The 13,829-nt window shown below is 46.1% G+C and overlaps 1 protein-coding gene across 1 annotated transcript in view; it reads left to right on the top strand.

The window, feature by feature from the left end:
* Positions 1–13,829, top strand: part of PDXDC1 (pyridoxal dependent decarboxylase domain containing 1) — a 53,615-nt gene that overhangs the window by 34,741 nt on the left and 5,045 nt on the right. Inside the window, exons 12-18 of the mRNA XM_061152883.1 lie at positions 307–432; positions 3,562–3,612; positions 8,354–8,417; positions 9,604–9,692; positions 10,767–10,872; positions 12,804–12,975; positions 13,556–13,674. Of these exons, the coding sequence (XP_061008866.1) occupies positions 307–432; positions 3,562–3,612; positions 8,354–8,417; positions 9,604–9,692; positions 10,767–10,872; positions 12,804–12,975; positions 13,556–13,674 (727 nt within the window). The remainder of the gene's footprint in view (positions 1–306; positions 433–3,561; positions 3,613–8,353; positions 8,418–9,603; positions 9,693–10,766; positions 10,873–12,803; positions 12,976–13,555; positions 13,675–13,829) is intronic.

Below are 13,829 nucleotides of genomic sequence, written 5' to 3'. Positions count from 1 at the left end.
CTCAGAACAGCCTTGGAAGGGGCTACCTCTTGAGTGGCTAAGAGCTCCAGCTCTGGGATGAACCTGTCTGGATTCTCATCCCAGCTTTGCCACATCTTAGCCACAAACCCTTGGAAAAAGCAAAGTCTCTGAGCCAAGTCGCCTAGAATACTTTGCTCATGGAGTTGCTTGATGATCAAATAAATAATGCAAGCTAAGTGCCTGCATAGCATCTGACACAAACTAAATGCATAATAAATGGAAAGTGGTTAGTTCTGCTATGTGATTTCATTGACTTTAAGCAATAACCTATATTGACTTTTTTAGACTTTAGTTTCCGGTCTTACATCAAATAAGCCAGCAGACAAGCTCCGTGCCCTGCCACTGTGGTTGTCTTTACAGTACTTGGGACTCGATGGGATTGTGGAGAGGATCAAGCATGCCTGTCAGCTGGTGAGTGGAAACCTGAAGTTCGCACAAGTCACAGATACTCCATGGCAGAAACAGACAGAAAAGTCCTTCACTGATTTACCCTGCCTTCAGTTCCTCATTGTCTGGATTTCCCTTCTCATAAGCAAGCAGACTCATTGCCCTGCATATATAGGTTTCTTGTTCAAAGTTCTGGGAGAGACTGCTGGGGCTGTCCCAGCATTTGTGTCCAAATGAAATCCGATTAAAATGAATGCCGGTGTCAGCATGGGGGAGAAAAGAAGTCCCGGTGACAACCAAGGAGTGGAGGATGCGGAGGCCGGGATAAGCATTCCACTTGACCGACCGACTCTTGAGGGTAAAAGAATATGTTGGCTGGGGGGAGTAAGGCTGGCATGGATATTTTTAACACCCGCTGGCTTGGGCTCCCAAATTGCAAGGCTTTAGGGACAATTCTAATTCTCTGTTTGAGGTGTTCTAATTGTGAAAACTACATAATTATGTTGTAGTTCAGAAAACAAAAAAATGCCTTATGTACGCAGTTTTTGAGAGTTCTCCCTAAGTCTACAGCATGATGTCACCTTTCTGTCCCTCTGATTTCCCACCTGTAAAATAGAGGTGATGATGTAATGAAAGATTGTCATGAGGACTTAGTGAGTTCATACATGTAAAGCTCTTACAGTAGGGCCTAATCATATGGTAAGGTATGCAGATAGTTTTAAAAATAAATCTTTGTTTTCCCTGGTTGAGGAGCTAAGATCCTGCATGCTGCATGGGTGCAGCCAAAAACAAGAAAAAAATTAATCTTTGTTTTAAATATATTCTTGGAATTCGTACATCCTTGTGTCATTTTTATATTTAAGAAAAATTAGTATTTCCATATTACTGTAATAGGGGTCCTGTTATAATATGATATTTTAACATGAATTTCTAATGAAATATGAACATTCTAAATTGAGTAGTTTCATTTTTACATGAAGTAATATTAAGATTCATGCTCATGATGTTTACAGAAGCACATTTTAAAAACATTTTCTCCTGGGGCTCTTGGCTCTCATCTTGAGGTTTGGTTCTTTGGAAGGAGAAGCCTTCATTGCCATGGTAACTTAGTTTGGGGACACTTGGGGCACCCCAGGGAGAGGTGTTCAGCTCCCTTTGGTTTACAGAGTACAAGAGAATAATGATGACATTAGCCACCAGACACTTGAGGTCCCTGCACTCTGGCATCTACCTGCCGGCAGACACCACGGTGGATCGCAAACCCTCCTGAGGACTGGCCTCTGCTGCTACTCACGCTGCTAAACGCACATGTGAAAAGCCCACAGAGGTTTAGCAGGTGTGGTCTCCCATGTCCCGTCCTGCCTTGTAGTCCACACCAAGCCTCACGTTCCCAGAGAGCAAAAATCAGTGTCCTCCTCCTCTCTTTCTTCCTTTTTCTCCTCTTCATCTTCATGAGAAGCAGTTCCAGAGCATTAAACTCAGTGCCAAGCACTGTGCGCCCCATGGATGCAGGCTCTCATTTGGTCTCTGCAGCTCCCCCAAAATATAAGGTCCAGTGATAGCATATTAAGAATTAGTTTCCAGGACTTCCCTGGCGGCCTGGTGGTTAAGATTCTGCACTTCCACTGCAGGGGCCTCAGTTTTGATCCCTGGTCAGGGAACTAAGATCCCGCATGCCACTCAGCATGGCCAAAAAAAAAAAAGTTACTACAGTAATATTGACTGTATTCCCCGTGACTTATTTTTTAATAATTGCAAGTTTGTACTTTTTACCTTTTGAGTCCCTTCACCGACCTCCCCGAGCCACCACCTCTAGCAGAGACCAGTCTTCTCTGTAACTATCAGCTTTGTTTTGTTTTAGACTTCACATGTGAGATCACATGGTATTTGTCTTTGTTTGAATTAATTTCACCTGGAGTAATGCCCTTAAGGCCCACCCATGTGTTCATGCTAAGACGCTCATTTGTGCCTGACTCTTTGTGAGCCCTTCAAGGCTCCATGGGATTCTCCAGGCAAGAATGCAGCAGTGGGTTGTCATGCCCTCCTCCAGGCGATCTTTCCGACTCAGGGATCGAACCCTTGTCTTTATGTCTCCTGCATTAGCTGGTGGGTCCTTTATCACTGGCACCATCTGGGAAGCCCAAAGGTCCACCCATGTTGTTGCAAATGACAAGATTTTATTCTTTTTTTATGGTTGGTTATTTTCCATTGTGTGTGTGTGTGTATTATTATATGACCTAACATCTTAACTCATTCATCCTTTGATGGACACTTAGGTTGTTTTTGTATCTTGGCTATTGTAAATAATGCTGAAGTGAACATACCTTGTCAAATTAGTATTTCCCTGTTCTTCAGTGCAGATAACCCACGTGGAATTGCTGGATCATATGGTGGTTCTATTTTTAATTTTTTGCGGAAGCTCCATATGTTTTCCACAGTGGCTGCACCAATTTACATTCCAACAAAGAGTGCACAAGGGTTCCTTTTCTCCACGTTCTTGTGAACACTTGTCGTTTCTTGTCTTTTTGATGACAGCCATTCTCCCAGGTGTGTGGTGACATCTTGTGGTTTTGATTTGTGTTTCCCTGATGATCAGTGATGTTGAGCATCTTTACATGTGCCTATTGTCTGGAAAAATGTCTATTCAGACCTTCTGCCCATTTTTTAATTGGATTGTTTGGGTTTTTTCTATTGAGTTGTATGAGTTCTTCATATACTTTGGATTTTAATGCCTTATTAAATAAATGATTTGCAAATATTTTCTCCTGTTCCATAGGTTGCCTTTTCATTTGTTGATGACTTCCTTTGCTGTGCAGAAGCTTTTTAGTCTGATGTAGTCTGCTTGTTTAATTTTGCTTTTGTTGCCTTGCACTCAGTATTTTTTGAATGAATGAATGACCTCTATGTTGCTAACATAACAAATTCACGTATGTCTCATTAGAAAAAGCTTTTTTGGAATCACTAAATGTAATTGTAACTGGCATATTGGGGAATATATGCAGATGTTGAAATGCAAAAATTGGCAGCCAAATTTAGAAATCATCAAGTTGCAGATGACTTTATCTGCCCAAGATCCTTGTTTGCAGACTTGCAAAGACCCTTATGAAAACTACTTAATATGAAATTACATGAAACTTTTTTTGTCATTTGCAGAGTCAGCGATTGCAAGAAAGTTTGAAGAAAGTGAACCACATCAAAATCTTGGTATAGTATATAATTTGATCTGTTTCTTAAAGTCAGTAACTTTTACCTTCAGTAACTTAGCATGATTTTCTCCAAATTTGGTGCATGTCCATGGAATTGTGGCAGTTCCAGTTAACCACCATTCTTTGGGAAAGTCATACATGTCCTGATGACCTAATTCTGCAGTTAGCAGAAAGCCTAGAAATTTGCCCCATACACTGTTTGAACACCTACAGTACTTTTCAAATAATCCATTCACAGTTTTTATTCTATTAAAATTTAAAATTGCACAAAGATGTAATAAGCACCATTGATTTCACCTGTCCAGGGATTTTTAGAACACCCACCTTCCTCAAGTGGAAAATTGTTTTGTCTCTCAGAGTACTTTCGGCCACCCTTTGTGAAGCCGTCTGATCCCAGAGAGCATTTGCATGAAGGAGCATTTCTTTGACAATTCTACAGGATATAGTTAACTTTAAAACTAACATTTGAGTTTATTTGGGGTTCAAGCGAGTGTAATTTGTGTCCACTTTAGTACATGGTTCGGCTTAAGTGCCTGATCAGGGGCTGCTCCCTCACTGCCTTCTGAGTAGGAGCTGGGAGCTACTCACTTGACCTGAGGTGACTCCACTCCCAGCTTGGAAGGGGACAGTGGCCCCACCGGAGAAACAGAGGATCCATGTAAGTCAGGAGACTTGGGTTCCAATTTCAGCTCTGCCATGGGGGCCCTGTGACACTGACTCATTCTGTTAACCTCCCAAGCCTGTGAGCTCAGCTGTCAGTGAAGGTATGTTGGTTGGACACTCTTTGTTGCAAACAGAGACTAAATTATGGACTGGAATGAGCACGCTGGTGAGGTACAGGCAGTGCTGGGCCTGTGTATTTCCTGTCGCTCCCTTGCTGAGCCCTCTCGGGCTCCTCCTCACGCCTCTCCTTCCTCATTCTCCTGCAAACCAGGAGGAGCTGATGTTGCTCCTTAATCGCCAACTGGTTTGGACTTCTTTGTAAGGCCACATAGAGCCCAGGCGTAACTCTGCTCCCTCCCTCCTTCCAGTGGCTGCTTTACTCAATAGAGCGGACAGTCACTGGCAAACACCGTGAGGCACTGTGGCCTGTCAGTAATCCATCAACGCCGTCGTCATCATCTTCCTGTCAGTAACCCACCATCATCGTCGTCACTGTCACCACAGCAGCTGCTGTTTGTGACGTGCTTGCTGTGTCGCACGCGTGATACTAAGTCCCCCTTCCATGCCTGTTTCATTTAACTGTTACAAGTCTCCTTTGTACATGCTGTTCCCCATACCTGGAAGCACTGTTCCCCTTAATTCTTCTCATTACCCATTTCTTATCCTTCAGATCTTAGTTTCCACATACCATGTCTTCAGAGAGGCCTTCCCTGAGCCCCAGCCCCACCGGAGTAACACCCACCACCATCCATCACTCTCTCTGCTCTGAGTTTTTTCTTTCATCATTATCACTGCCTGAAATTGTGGTCTGTATTTGTTCCTTGTCTGTTTTGTCTGGAGAAGCCTTGTAAAGGCACAGACTTTTGTCTGTTCATGATGTTATATCCTACGCCCAGTGTGGTACCTGGCATACAGTAGGTGTTCAAGTGTGAATAAATACACAGACTCTGTGAGTTGGATACAGTGGTTATTCCTTTTTTCTTTTTTTACTGGGGAGGAAGCTAAGGCACAGACAGGATAAGGAAGTGGCGAGGCATTGTAGAGCTGGGATGTACTCTTAAAGCCTGAGTCCTCCGCCCGTGGACCCTCTATCTCAGGGTAGTTACAGGAGAATGGATTCGTCTGCCTCAGTGGCTCGTTAGGAGGGGCGTATCAGCTAACGTGTGGGAAGGCAGAATGAAGACCGTCAGGCCCCATAAAGTGGAAGCAGTCGTTTATTGTCTTTTGCTCCTTGCTACAGCCTTTATCTGGTGCTGTCATTGGTGCTGACTCGTGAATCCTCACAGTAAGCCTCTGGGGTTGAGCGGAAGCATCTCTGTTTCTGTGGCTCAGATGAGCTGTGTGTCCGGAGTCCCAGAACTAGTATGTGGCAAAGCCAGGACTTGACCCCAGCGTATCTCAGAAAAGCTTCTCTGCTACATAGCTGCTCCCTTCTCCCAGCGCCTGTGACCTTCTTCCTTCCCATCTGGAGGGCCCTTCGGAGCCTCGCCCATTGCAGAGACACAGACCCACTTCCCCAGGTCAGCACCTTCAGTGCCAGGGCCAGGGGTAGCACTCGAGACCTGCTTTCTCAGGGTGCTAGTTCAGTCTCCTCGGCAACTGTGCTCTGATGAGGCTGTTGTTTTACTGGGCTCTTATCAAGCACTTGGAGTGGATTCTAAAGTCGGCCTGTGAGGGGAAGCTCTAACAGTGCCACCGTTACACCTGAGAATTCCAGAATGCCTCCGTGGGACAGTGAACACGGTTTCATGTTTATGTCTGCTGCCTTTTAAGATTTTCTTGGTCCTTAGTGTTCTGCCACTTTGACCATGATACATCTAAGTGAGGATTTTTTTTTTTCAATCCTGTTTGGGACTTGTGCTGATTTAACATGAGGATTCTTCTTTTTTTTTTTAATTCTGTAAAGTTAATTTTTTCAGATATATCATCCCTTCAAGAACACAGCAAGCTGCATACTGAACTTGTCTTTCCGCCCTCCATCAATTTCTTGGACGCCTCCATCTCTTTCTCTTTCTGCTGCCTTCTAGCGCCTCCCTTCAGATCCTTCTTTGAGTTCAGTCATTTATTCTTGAGCAGCACCTTATCTGCTGTTTAACCCATTCACTGCGCTTTTTACCTCCAGTGACCACTTTCATTCTGCGATATTCTCTTCAGTCCTTTTTCAAGTTATTCTGTTTTTTAATAATCTTTTTAACACAAGGATTTCTGGTCCTTTGTCTCTCTGTTTAAACACAGTGATCGTCATGTGTTCCCAATGGTTGTTTCAGTCTCAGTTTTTGGGGCCACAAATCGTCCTCTCGATTGTGTCTGCTGACTCTTGCTTCCTGTGTTACATAATTTTTCTGTTATAAGCGAGATTTTTTTTCTTTTGTGTGATTGGCCTGGGTGCATTTATTTATGTTGGTTTCCCAGCTTTAGGAGTCCCACAGAGAATGTCATACACAGGTGCAGAGCACACCTGATGTTTTCATTTCTCATGAAAGAATTTTTTTTCTCTCTCTGAAGAGCCTTAGGCAGAGTTAAGTTTTCTTACTGATCAGTGGATGAAGTTTTTCACCTTTTTTGTGAGCCTAACAATGATTTGAACTTCTTTTGGTTATTGATTACCTTTAATCAAGCATTTCAGGTATTTAGAATTGATGACTTCAGTGTTAGCTTGGTCTACCATGTGGCCAGAACCAGAATTCTACATATATAGCCCTGTGCGGTATTTCTTATGCACACTGACATTTGCAACACTGGGCTCAAAGAAGTAAGAAACAGAAGACTATAGAAGTGTTGGCACTCAAGTTCTACCTTGTTGTAACTGAGAATAGGAATGTAGAGTTTTGTTACTTTGTTACCATTTACTTTTTATGCTTACTCCATTCTATATAAATGTTAAACCACTCTGACTATAAAGATAACTAATAGATTTATTTGTTTATGTGAAAGTTAAAAGAGATAGTAGATACAAAAGCACAAGAATTGACTCCATAAATAATTGGCAGATTCAAATCTACCTGTTGCTTAATCGGACTCACACACATTTGTTCCTTTGAACAGCTTAGACGGAAAGATCCTGGGCCTGTCTCCCCAGTTTGCATGCCCTAGTGTGGCCCTACCAGTGCCTTGGGAAATAGGTTTTAAGACTAGAATTGTAGTGCTGGAGTTGTTGAATTTTTGGAGAACCCCTCTGCCTCTACCCCCCACCCCCTTCTCCAACACCACCATCTGTGGAGGGCATTGCCGCTCCCTCTGTCCTGACCCTGAGGGGAAGCTGATGGCTGACTGTATGTACATTTGTTCAGTGGGGAACATGAAACTCAGGCTGGGCAGTCTTAATGCAGTGGCCATCTTCATCTGTTAGGAAATCTGTTAGTGAAGATGGTTGTCTGATGCCTGTCCTGAATGTTAGTACTGCTTCGGTGATTTAGAGAAACATAGCCTCAGTTCTAGACTGTGGTTATCCACACACCAGCAGGACTTGCCTTCTGCTTAGCGAGTTTCACACGATGAGTAGAAAAGGCTCCAGTCAGTCCTGGTTGCAGTGGCCTCACTTCTGGATTCTTGAAAGCTTGGACTCTCAACACTAATTCTAGTGCCACTTTTTTCTTGTCTTTTATGATCTTTCGTGTTGGACCCATGTTTATTCATAACTATCAAAATTTCCTTCTGCTTCTCAATGTACCAGTGTCAGATATTATAATGCATTCTCAGGACTGGCTTATAATTACCTCTAAGAATTTTACTAAACCCTTGATTTTTGTTTCCCTAGCAACTGAAATTAGCCTTTGAACTTGATGTGGTTTTTGGTGGTGGTGGTGGTTGGGTTTTGTGGTTTGTTTGTTTTCTTGGTTTTGGTGTTTTGGTTTTTTTCCTGTTGCACAGCTTGTGGTGTCTTAGTCCCCTGATCAGAGGCTGAACCCAGGCCCTGGCAGCAGGAGCACTGATTCCTAACCACTGGACCACCAGGGAATTCTCTTTATGTGTTTACCAAGGGCAACATCTGCAGCCTGGTTTCCAAGCTCGCTGTTTGATTTTGTAGGTGTTTGGAATTTACTGTCATGTGGTAATAATTGGATTCCATGTTTCAGGTGGAAGATGAGCTTAGTTCCCCAGTGGTGGTATTCAGATTTTTCCAGGAACTCCCAGGTTCTGGTAGGTGATTTTTAAATGACCTTTTTCTGTGTGTAAGGGCTTTGAGTGTTAAACCACTTCAAGTTAACTAGGTAGCCCAAAATATTTTGATTGCTAAAATCTTGTCATCATTGCAAAAAAGATGTATTAAGGTTCCAGGCCTATTTGCCTTAGCACTGTACTGACAGTTTGCTGTGATTAAACCAGTGGTTTCCAAACATCAGTCCCTGGACTACTGCTGGAATGAATCAGAGTCCCTTGAAAACAGAGTTGGGGGCCCCACTTCCTACGCGTTGTGACTCAGTAAGCGGATTCAAGAATCTCTCTTTGTGAATAATGTCCCAAAGGCGCCCTGCTTAGCCCAGGGTGCTCTCATGTTTCACCGACAGCCATGGACCCCATTCCAGACTGTTCTCCACATCCTGTCCCTCCCCTGCCCATAGCCTGCGTGTCTTCCTGTGCTCGATGGATGAGGTCAAGGCTCTGGACCAGGCCTCACGCAGCCTGCGAGTCCAAACCCTCCCCTTCCCCCTGCCTTCCTCTTCTTGCTCACTGCGCTTCAGTCAGACTGGTCTCCTCTGAGGTCCTGGAGCAGGACCTCTGCGCGGCCGACCCCCTCATCCTCCCGGCTCCTGCTCGGCCTTCGGGTCCCCGCAGTGCCCACCGCCTCGTGGAGCCTTCTCTGCCTGTCCTGTCTGAGGTGACCGACTCCCTCATATCGTTTCAGAGCCTCACCTTCTTTCAAGGCCCTGACAGCAGTATTTGGTGATTTCATTTCTTTATGCTGTTTTTCCCATAGAACGTAAGCGCCAACCTGACAAAAACCCTGTCTGCCTCATATCCTAACCCCATGCCTAGTGCAGCGCCTGGCATGAGCGGGCATCTCGGCAGTTGATCGCAGGAGGCCGGTTGTATTGTGAGGCCTGGCGTGCTGCTGGGCCGAGTCCCCTGCACAGGGCTCGGTGCTTGTAGACTAGTTGGTGACTTATAATTTTATGCTTGGATTTCTGCTCAGAATTCCTTGAGAGAAAAATTTTTTAATGAAATTAAGAATTACATTTGTGTGAATAGATGTAAGTGTATTAATCTTCATAATATTTGAGGCTTTTCTCTCAGGTTCACATTGGGCGCTATTGAGACGGGTTGGGGGGGTTGCTGTAGTTGGCTGTGTTTCTGGGAGGCAAACCCCCTCTGTGTTCTGTGTCAGATCCAGGACTTAATGCCACCCCAGCGCCCAGCGCGGCCCCCTCAGCTGTCGGCCGGGAGAGGCACTCCTGTGATGCCCTGAACCGCTGGGTAAGAACGCTGTCACGTGCCCTTCCTGCTGCGTCTGGATGGTTGGGATAATGCATGGTCACCTCTGGGAAGACAGAAACTCACGGGGGAGCCCCCGTGATGCATGGGGCTTTGTCCTGGGCTTCTTAAGCAAAAGCCACAGCCCCAGAGGCTGCACGAGTTCCGGCAGGCCCTCTCAGCACTGTTCCCACAGGCTCTTCACAGAACCGTTTCTGTCCGGCCCTATAAGGCTGAATGACAACAAGCAAAATGTGGCCTGTGGTACAGGCACTGTGGAGCTCACCGATTCCAGAAGGCACATGGACCCTCCCCTGCATGCCTTTGGTGGAGGGGCCCTTTGCTTTGGCTGTCTTTTGTCAGTGAAATCATGGCATGATTTCAATATAAAGAATATTCTAAACAATGTAAAGGTGTTCACCAGAGCAGCACCAACCCTAGCAAAACCTTGGACATGCCCCCAGTGGTTAGGACTCAAGAGCTTCCACTGCACAGGGCCTAGGTTCAATCCCTGGATAGGGAGCTAAGATCCTGCATGCCGCAAAGTGTAGCCTAAAAAAAAAATAATAATTGGACATGCTTAACCTAGGTGTTTGAGTGAATAAGGTACACCCATGCAGTGAAGTTCAAAACAGGCAGTATAAACCATGTAGCTGCGTGTTCATGGCAGAAGGGAAATGGTCACTGTGAACTGCGTGAGGAAAGGCAGCTCACTACGCAGCATGTAGTACATCCTATTTCACAACAGCAGTGGGAGAAACACATAGACACGCTCAGAAGGTGGGGGTTACACCACATGTCAGCAGTTAGGAGGTGTTTCTCAGTGGTGTATTGTGGGTCAGGTTTGGTTTGGTTTGGTTTATCTGTATTGCCTAGATTTTTCTATAGCAAACATTTTTTTAGTAAGAAAAAATGTAAAGTTTATGATTTTTAAAATGAAGGTGCCATAAGTATTCAAAGAAAATCACAGATGAAAGGAAACTTGCCTCCAGAAGCCTCTTGGGTCTGGGCTGAGTGGACGAGGAGACACGGGTGCCCTCCTTGCAGAGTGCGTTCATTCTGCCCCTTTCCCTGCAGCTGGGAGAACAGCTGAAGCAGCTGGTGCCCGTGAGCGGCCTCACGGTCATGGATCTGGAGGTTGAGGGCACGTGCATGCGGTTCAGCCCTCTGATGACGGCGGCAGGTAAGCAGTCTCCGTGGGGCACCCTGGTGTTGTTCGGAGGGCACCAGTGCCAGGTGGTCAGAGTCCGGGCTGTGGACAGATCGCTTTGCCCTATGAGGCTGTCTTCTCTCCCTGGGGAGGCTTTTCCTTTTCATTTAAGTGCGTTTAGGTAGACAAGGCCCTTTCCAGGGTGCCTCCTCACAAAGAGAGATCTGTGAAGTGACTCCAATGCCTGTGTGTTGATGTCCTGTGACCCTTTGTTTTCTGTTCAGGGGTTCTCAGTCCAGAGTGACTTTGGAATCCCTGCAGAGCCCTGAAAAGCCCCAGCGCCCAGCCCCACCTGCAGAGATTCTGGTTGACTGAGTGTACTTGGAATGGAGCCTGGGCACCAAACAGGCCAGTGAAGGTCGAGGTCACTGTCGTAGGCCTCTTAGAGAGCAACAGAGCTGAAAGCACGTGGACGTTTATGACAGAAAGTCCTGGGGCTTCTTGTCCCCCTCGGCCACTTCATACCTCTGGGGCCTGGAGTGAGTTTCTTGTCTCCAGACCTGTTCCCCACCACCTCACAGTGGTGATATGAAGATCAAACTGTAAGACGGTGAACATGCGGTGGCTTGGGTGGTGCTTGGCATATTTTATAATAGGCACTTAAAAATAAGCTGCATAGAGATGCATCAGAAGTCTAATTGCGCTTTTTTCTGAGATGATCTAAATATGTTCAGAAAATGCTTGATGGTTTTCCATGAGGAGTTTTCGGCATTTTCGGAAAGGTATTTTCCCACAGACTTCAAAGTAGGGAAGTGCAGGCACCTGTCCCGCACGTCGTGACTGTGGCCAGAGGCCTCGGGACATTCTGGGAGCCTTTGGTCCTGCTGATCAGGGGGTCTGGGCTTAGCCTCACGCACTGGAAAAAGTAACTGTGGACACCTCAGGCTGCACATATTGAGGCTTAGATCACATAAGCTTTTGAATCAGTGGAAGCAGGGGCATAGTGATGTCGCCAAGCCTCTTGGATCCCTGAACCCTGAGACTCTCAGGCTCTGACCTTCAGAAGTACTTGGTACTGTCGCCATCAGCACCCTGCCCTGCTGCCCCTCCCCCCCCACCCCCTAAAACCTCTCTCTTCCCTCCATGTTAATGGAGAGCGAGAACTGTGTGGTTGTCTTCTTGTTTCCAACCTGATGAAATGTTTATCACTTGACCTACGCAATCTTTCTTCAAGAAAAATCTGATTTCTATGGTAGGATTTCACTGTGTGTTAAATCATAGGGGCTAATGCTATCTTCTGTGTAAGAATAAAATGTGTCTATACCTAGGAGGTCAGCTATGTGAATTTTTAACACCTGCTTCTTCCATATCTGGGTTTGTAGTTCAGTCGTGTCCGACTCTCTGTGACCCCATGGACTGCAGCACACCAGGCTTCCCTGTCCTTCACTATCTCCCAGAGTTTGCGCCAACTCATGTCCATTGAGTCGGTGATGCCACCCAACTGTCTCATCCTCTGTTGCCCCCTTCTCTTCTTGCCCTCAGTCTTTCCCAGCATCAGGGTCTTTTCCAGTGAGTCAGCTCTTCACGTCAGGTGGCCAAAGTATTGGAGCTTCAGCATCAGTCTTCGAATGAATATTCAGGGTTGATTTTCTTTAGGATGGACTGGTTGGATCTCCTTGCAGTCCAAGGGACTCTAAGAGTCTTCTCCAACACCATAGTTCAAAAGCATCAATTCTTTGGCACTTAGCCTTCTTTATGGTCCGACTCTCACATCCATACGTATCTCATGTATCTCATATCCTCACGTATCTGGGTTTAATGGCTTTTTTTTTTTTGACTCCTCAACTGCAGCTGATTGGCTGTACTGAGAACTCCCGATGTTCTGATGGCGGAAGTGAGAGCACAGCTGCCTCATCTCCAGCCATTCCTTAAGCGCTTCCCTGACATTCTGTCCACGTGTCCAGTTTTAGGGACTCGGGGAGAGGATGTGGATCAGCTGGTGGCCTGTGTCCAGAGCAAGCTGCCGGTCCTGACCTGTACACTGCAGCTGCGAGAGGAGTTCAAGCAGGAGGTGATGGCAACGGCAGGCCTCTTATACGTTGATGACCCCAACTGGCCAGGAATAGGAGTTGTCAGGTACGGTAAGACCGTGGGTGTGAACCAGCTTAAAACCTAAGGTGAATATGTGTAGTCACAGCACTAGTGCCTGATGCAAGTTCACCTAGATTCACCTAGACCTGGGCGTTTCAAAGAGCACACCGCACACGGCCCAGCACGTACTCCTGAAGCAGGAGCTGCCGTGTGTTCTTTCTGCGACAACTTGCAAGTTACTAGTGCGCCACTGACGCATGAACAGAGCGCTCTACTCACCCAGGAGAGCCGCTTCCCAGTAGGGGCAAACCCTCCAGCCTTTGACTCAGTGGGCGTCTGAGTCCCTTCGTCCCCTCTTGGGATGAGCGAAGCCTCCTGTTCCCCTTACGAGTGGTGGGGCTTCCAGACCACAGCCCTCCTTGGACATTTCATGCACCTGGAGACTTGGGCTCCCCTGGGACATTCTTAAGGTTTGATCCTGAGACCCTCTGAGCGGCTCCTTTGCCCTGTGTCTCCTTCCACACTCTTAGTAACTTCCATCAGCTTCTACCCCACCTGTCATCCTGTGTCTGGAGGGACACTTATTTTAGATTACTGAAGTGCTGTTATGTGATATTGTTTATAGGTATGAACACGCTAATGATGACAAGAGCAGTTTGAAATTGGATCCAGAAGGGGAAAAAATCCATGCTGGGCTCCTGAAAAAGTTAAATGAACTGGAATCTGACCTTACATTTAAAATGGGTAATTACTGCTATAAGTCAGCTGTGGACTTTGGAAGTCATTTTCTAACTGGCTTAAAGGGAGTTGGGCTTGCTTAACTGGTGTAGCTCTTCATAGCATGAGAGAGCTTCCTGCCCCTTCCACAGCCTTGCTGGGCCCCGAATCCGCAGTTGATC

Source organism: Dama dama, chromosome 10 (genome assembly GCF_033118175.1).
Source record: "Dama dama isolate Ldn47 chromosome 10, ASM3311817v1, whole genome shotgun sequence".
Classification (NCBI taxonomy): domain Eukaryota; kingdom Metazoa; phylum Chordata; class Mammalia; order Artiodactyla; family Cervidae; genus Dama; species Dama dama.
The sequence above is the reverse complement of the archived record's forward strand: the minus strand, read 5'-3'. Positions and strand labels throughout refer to the sequence as shown.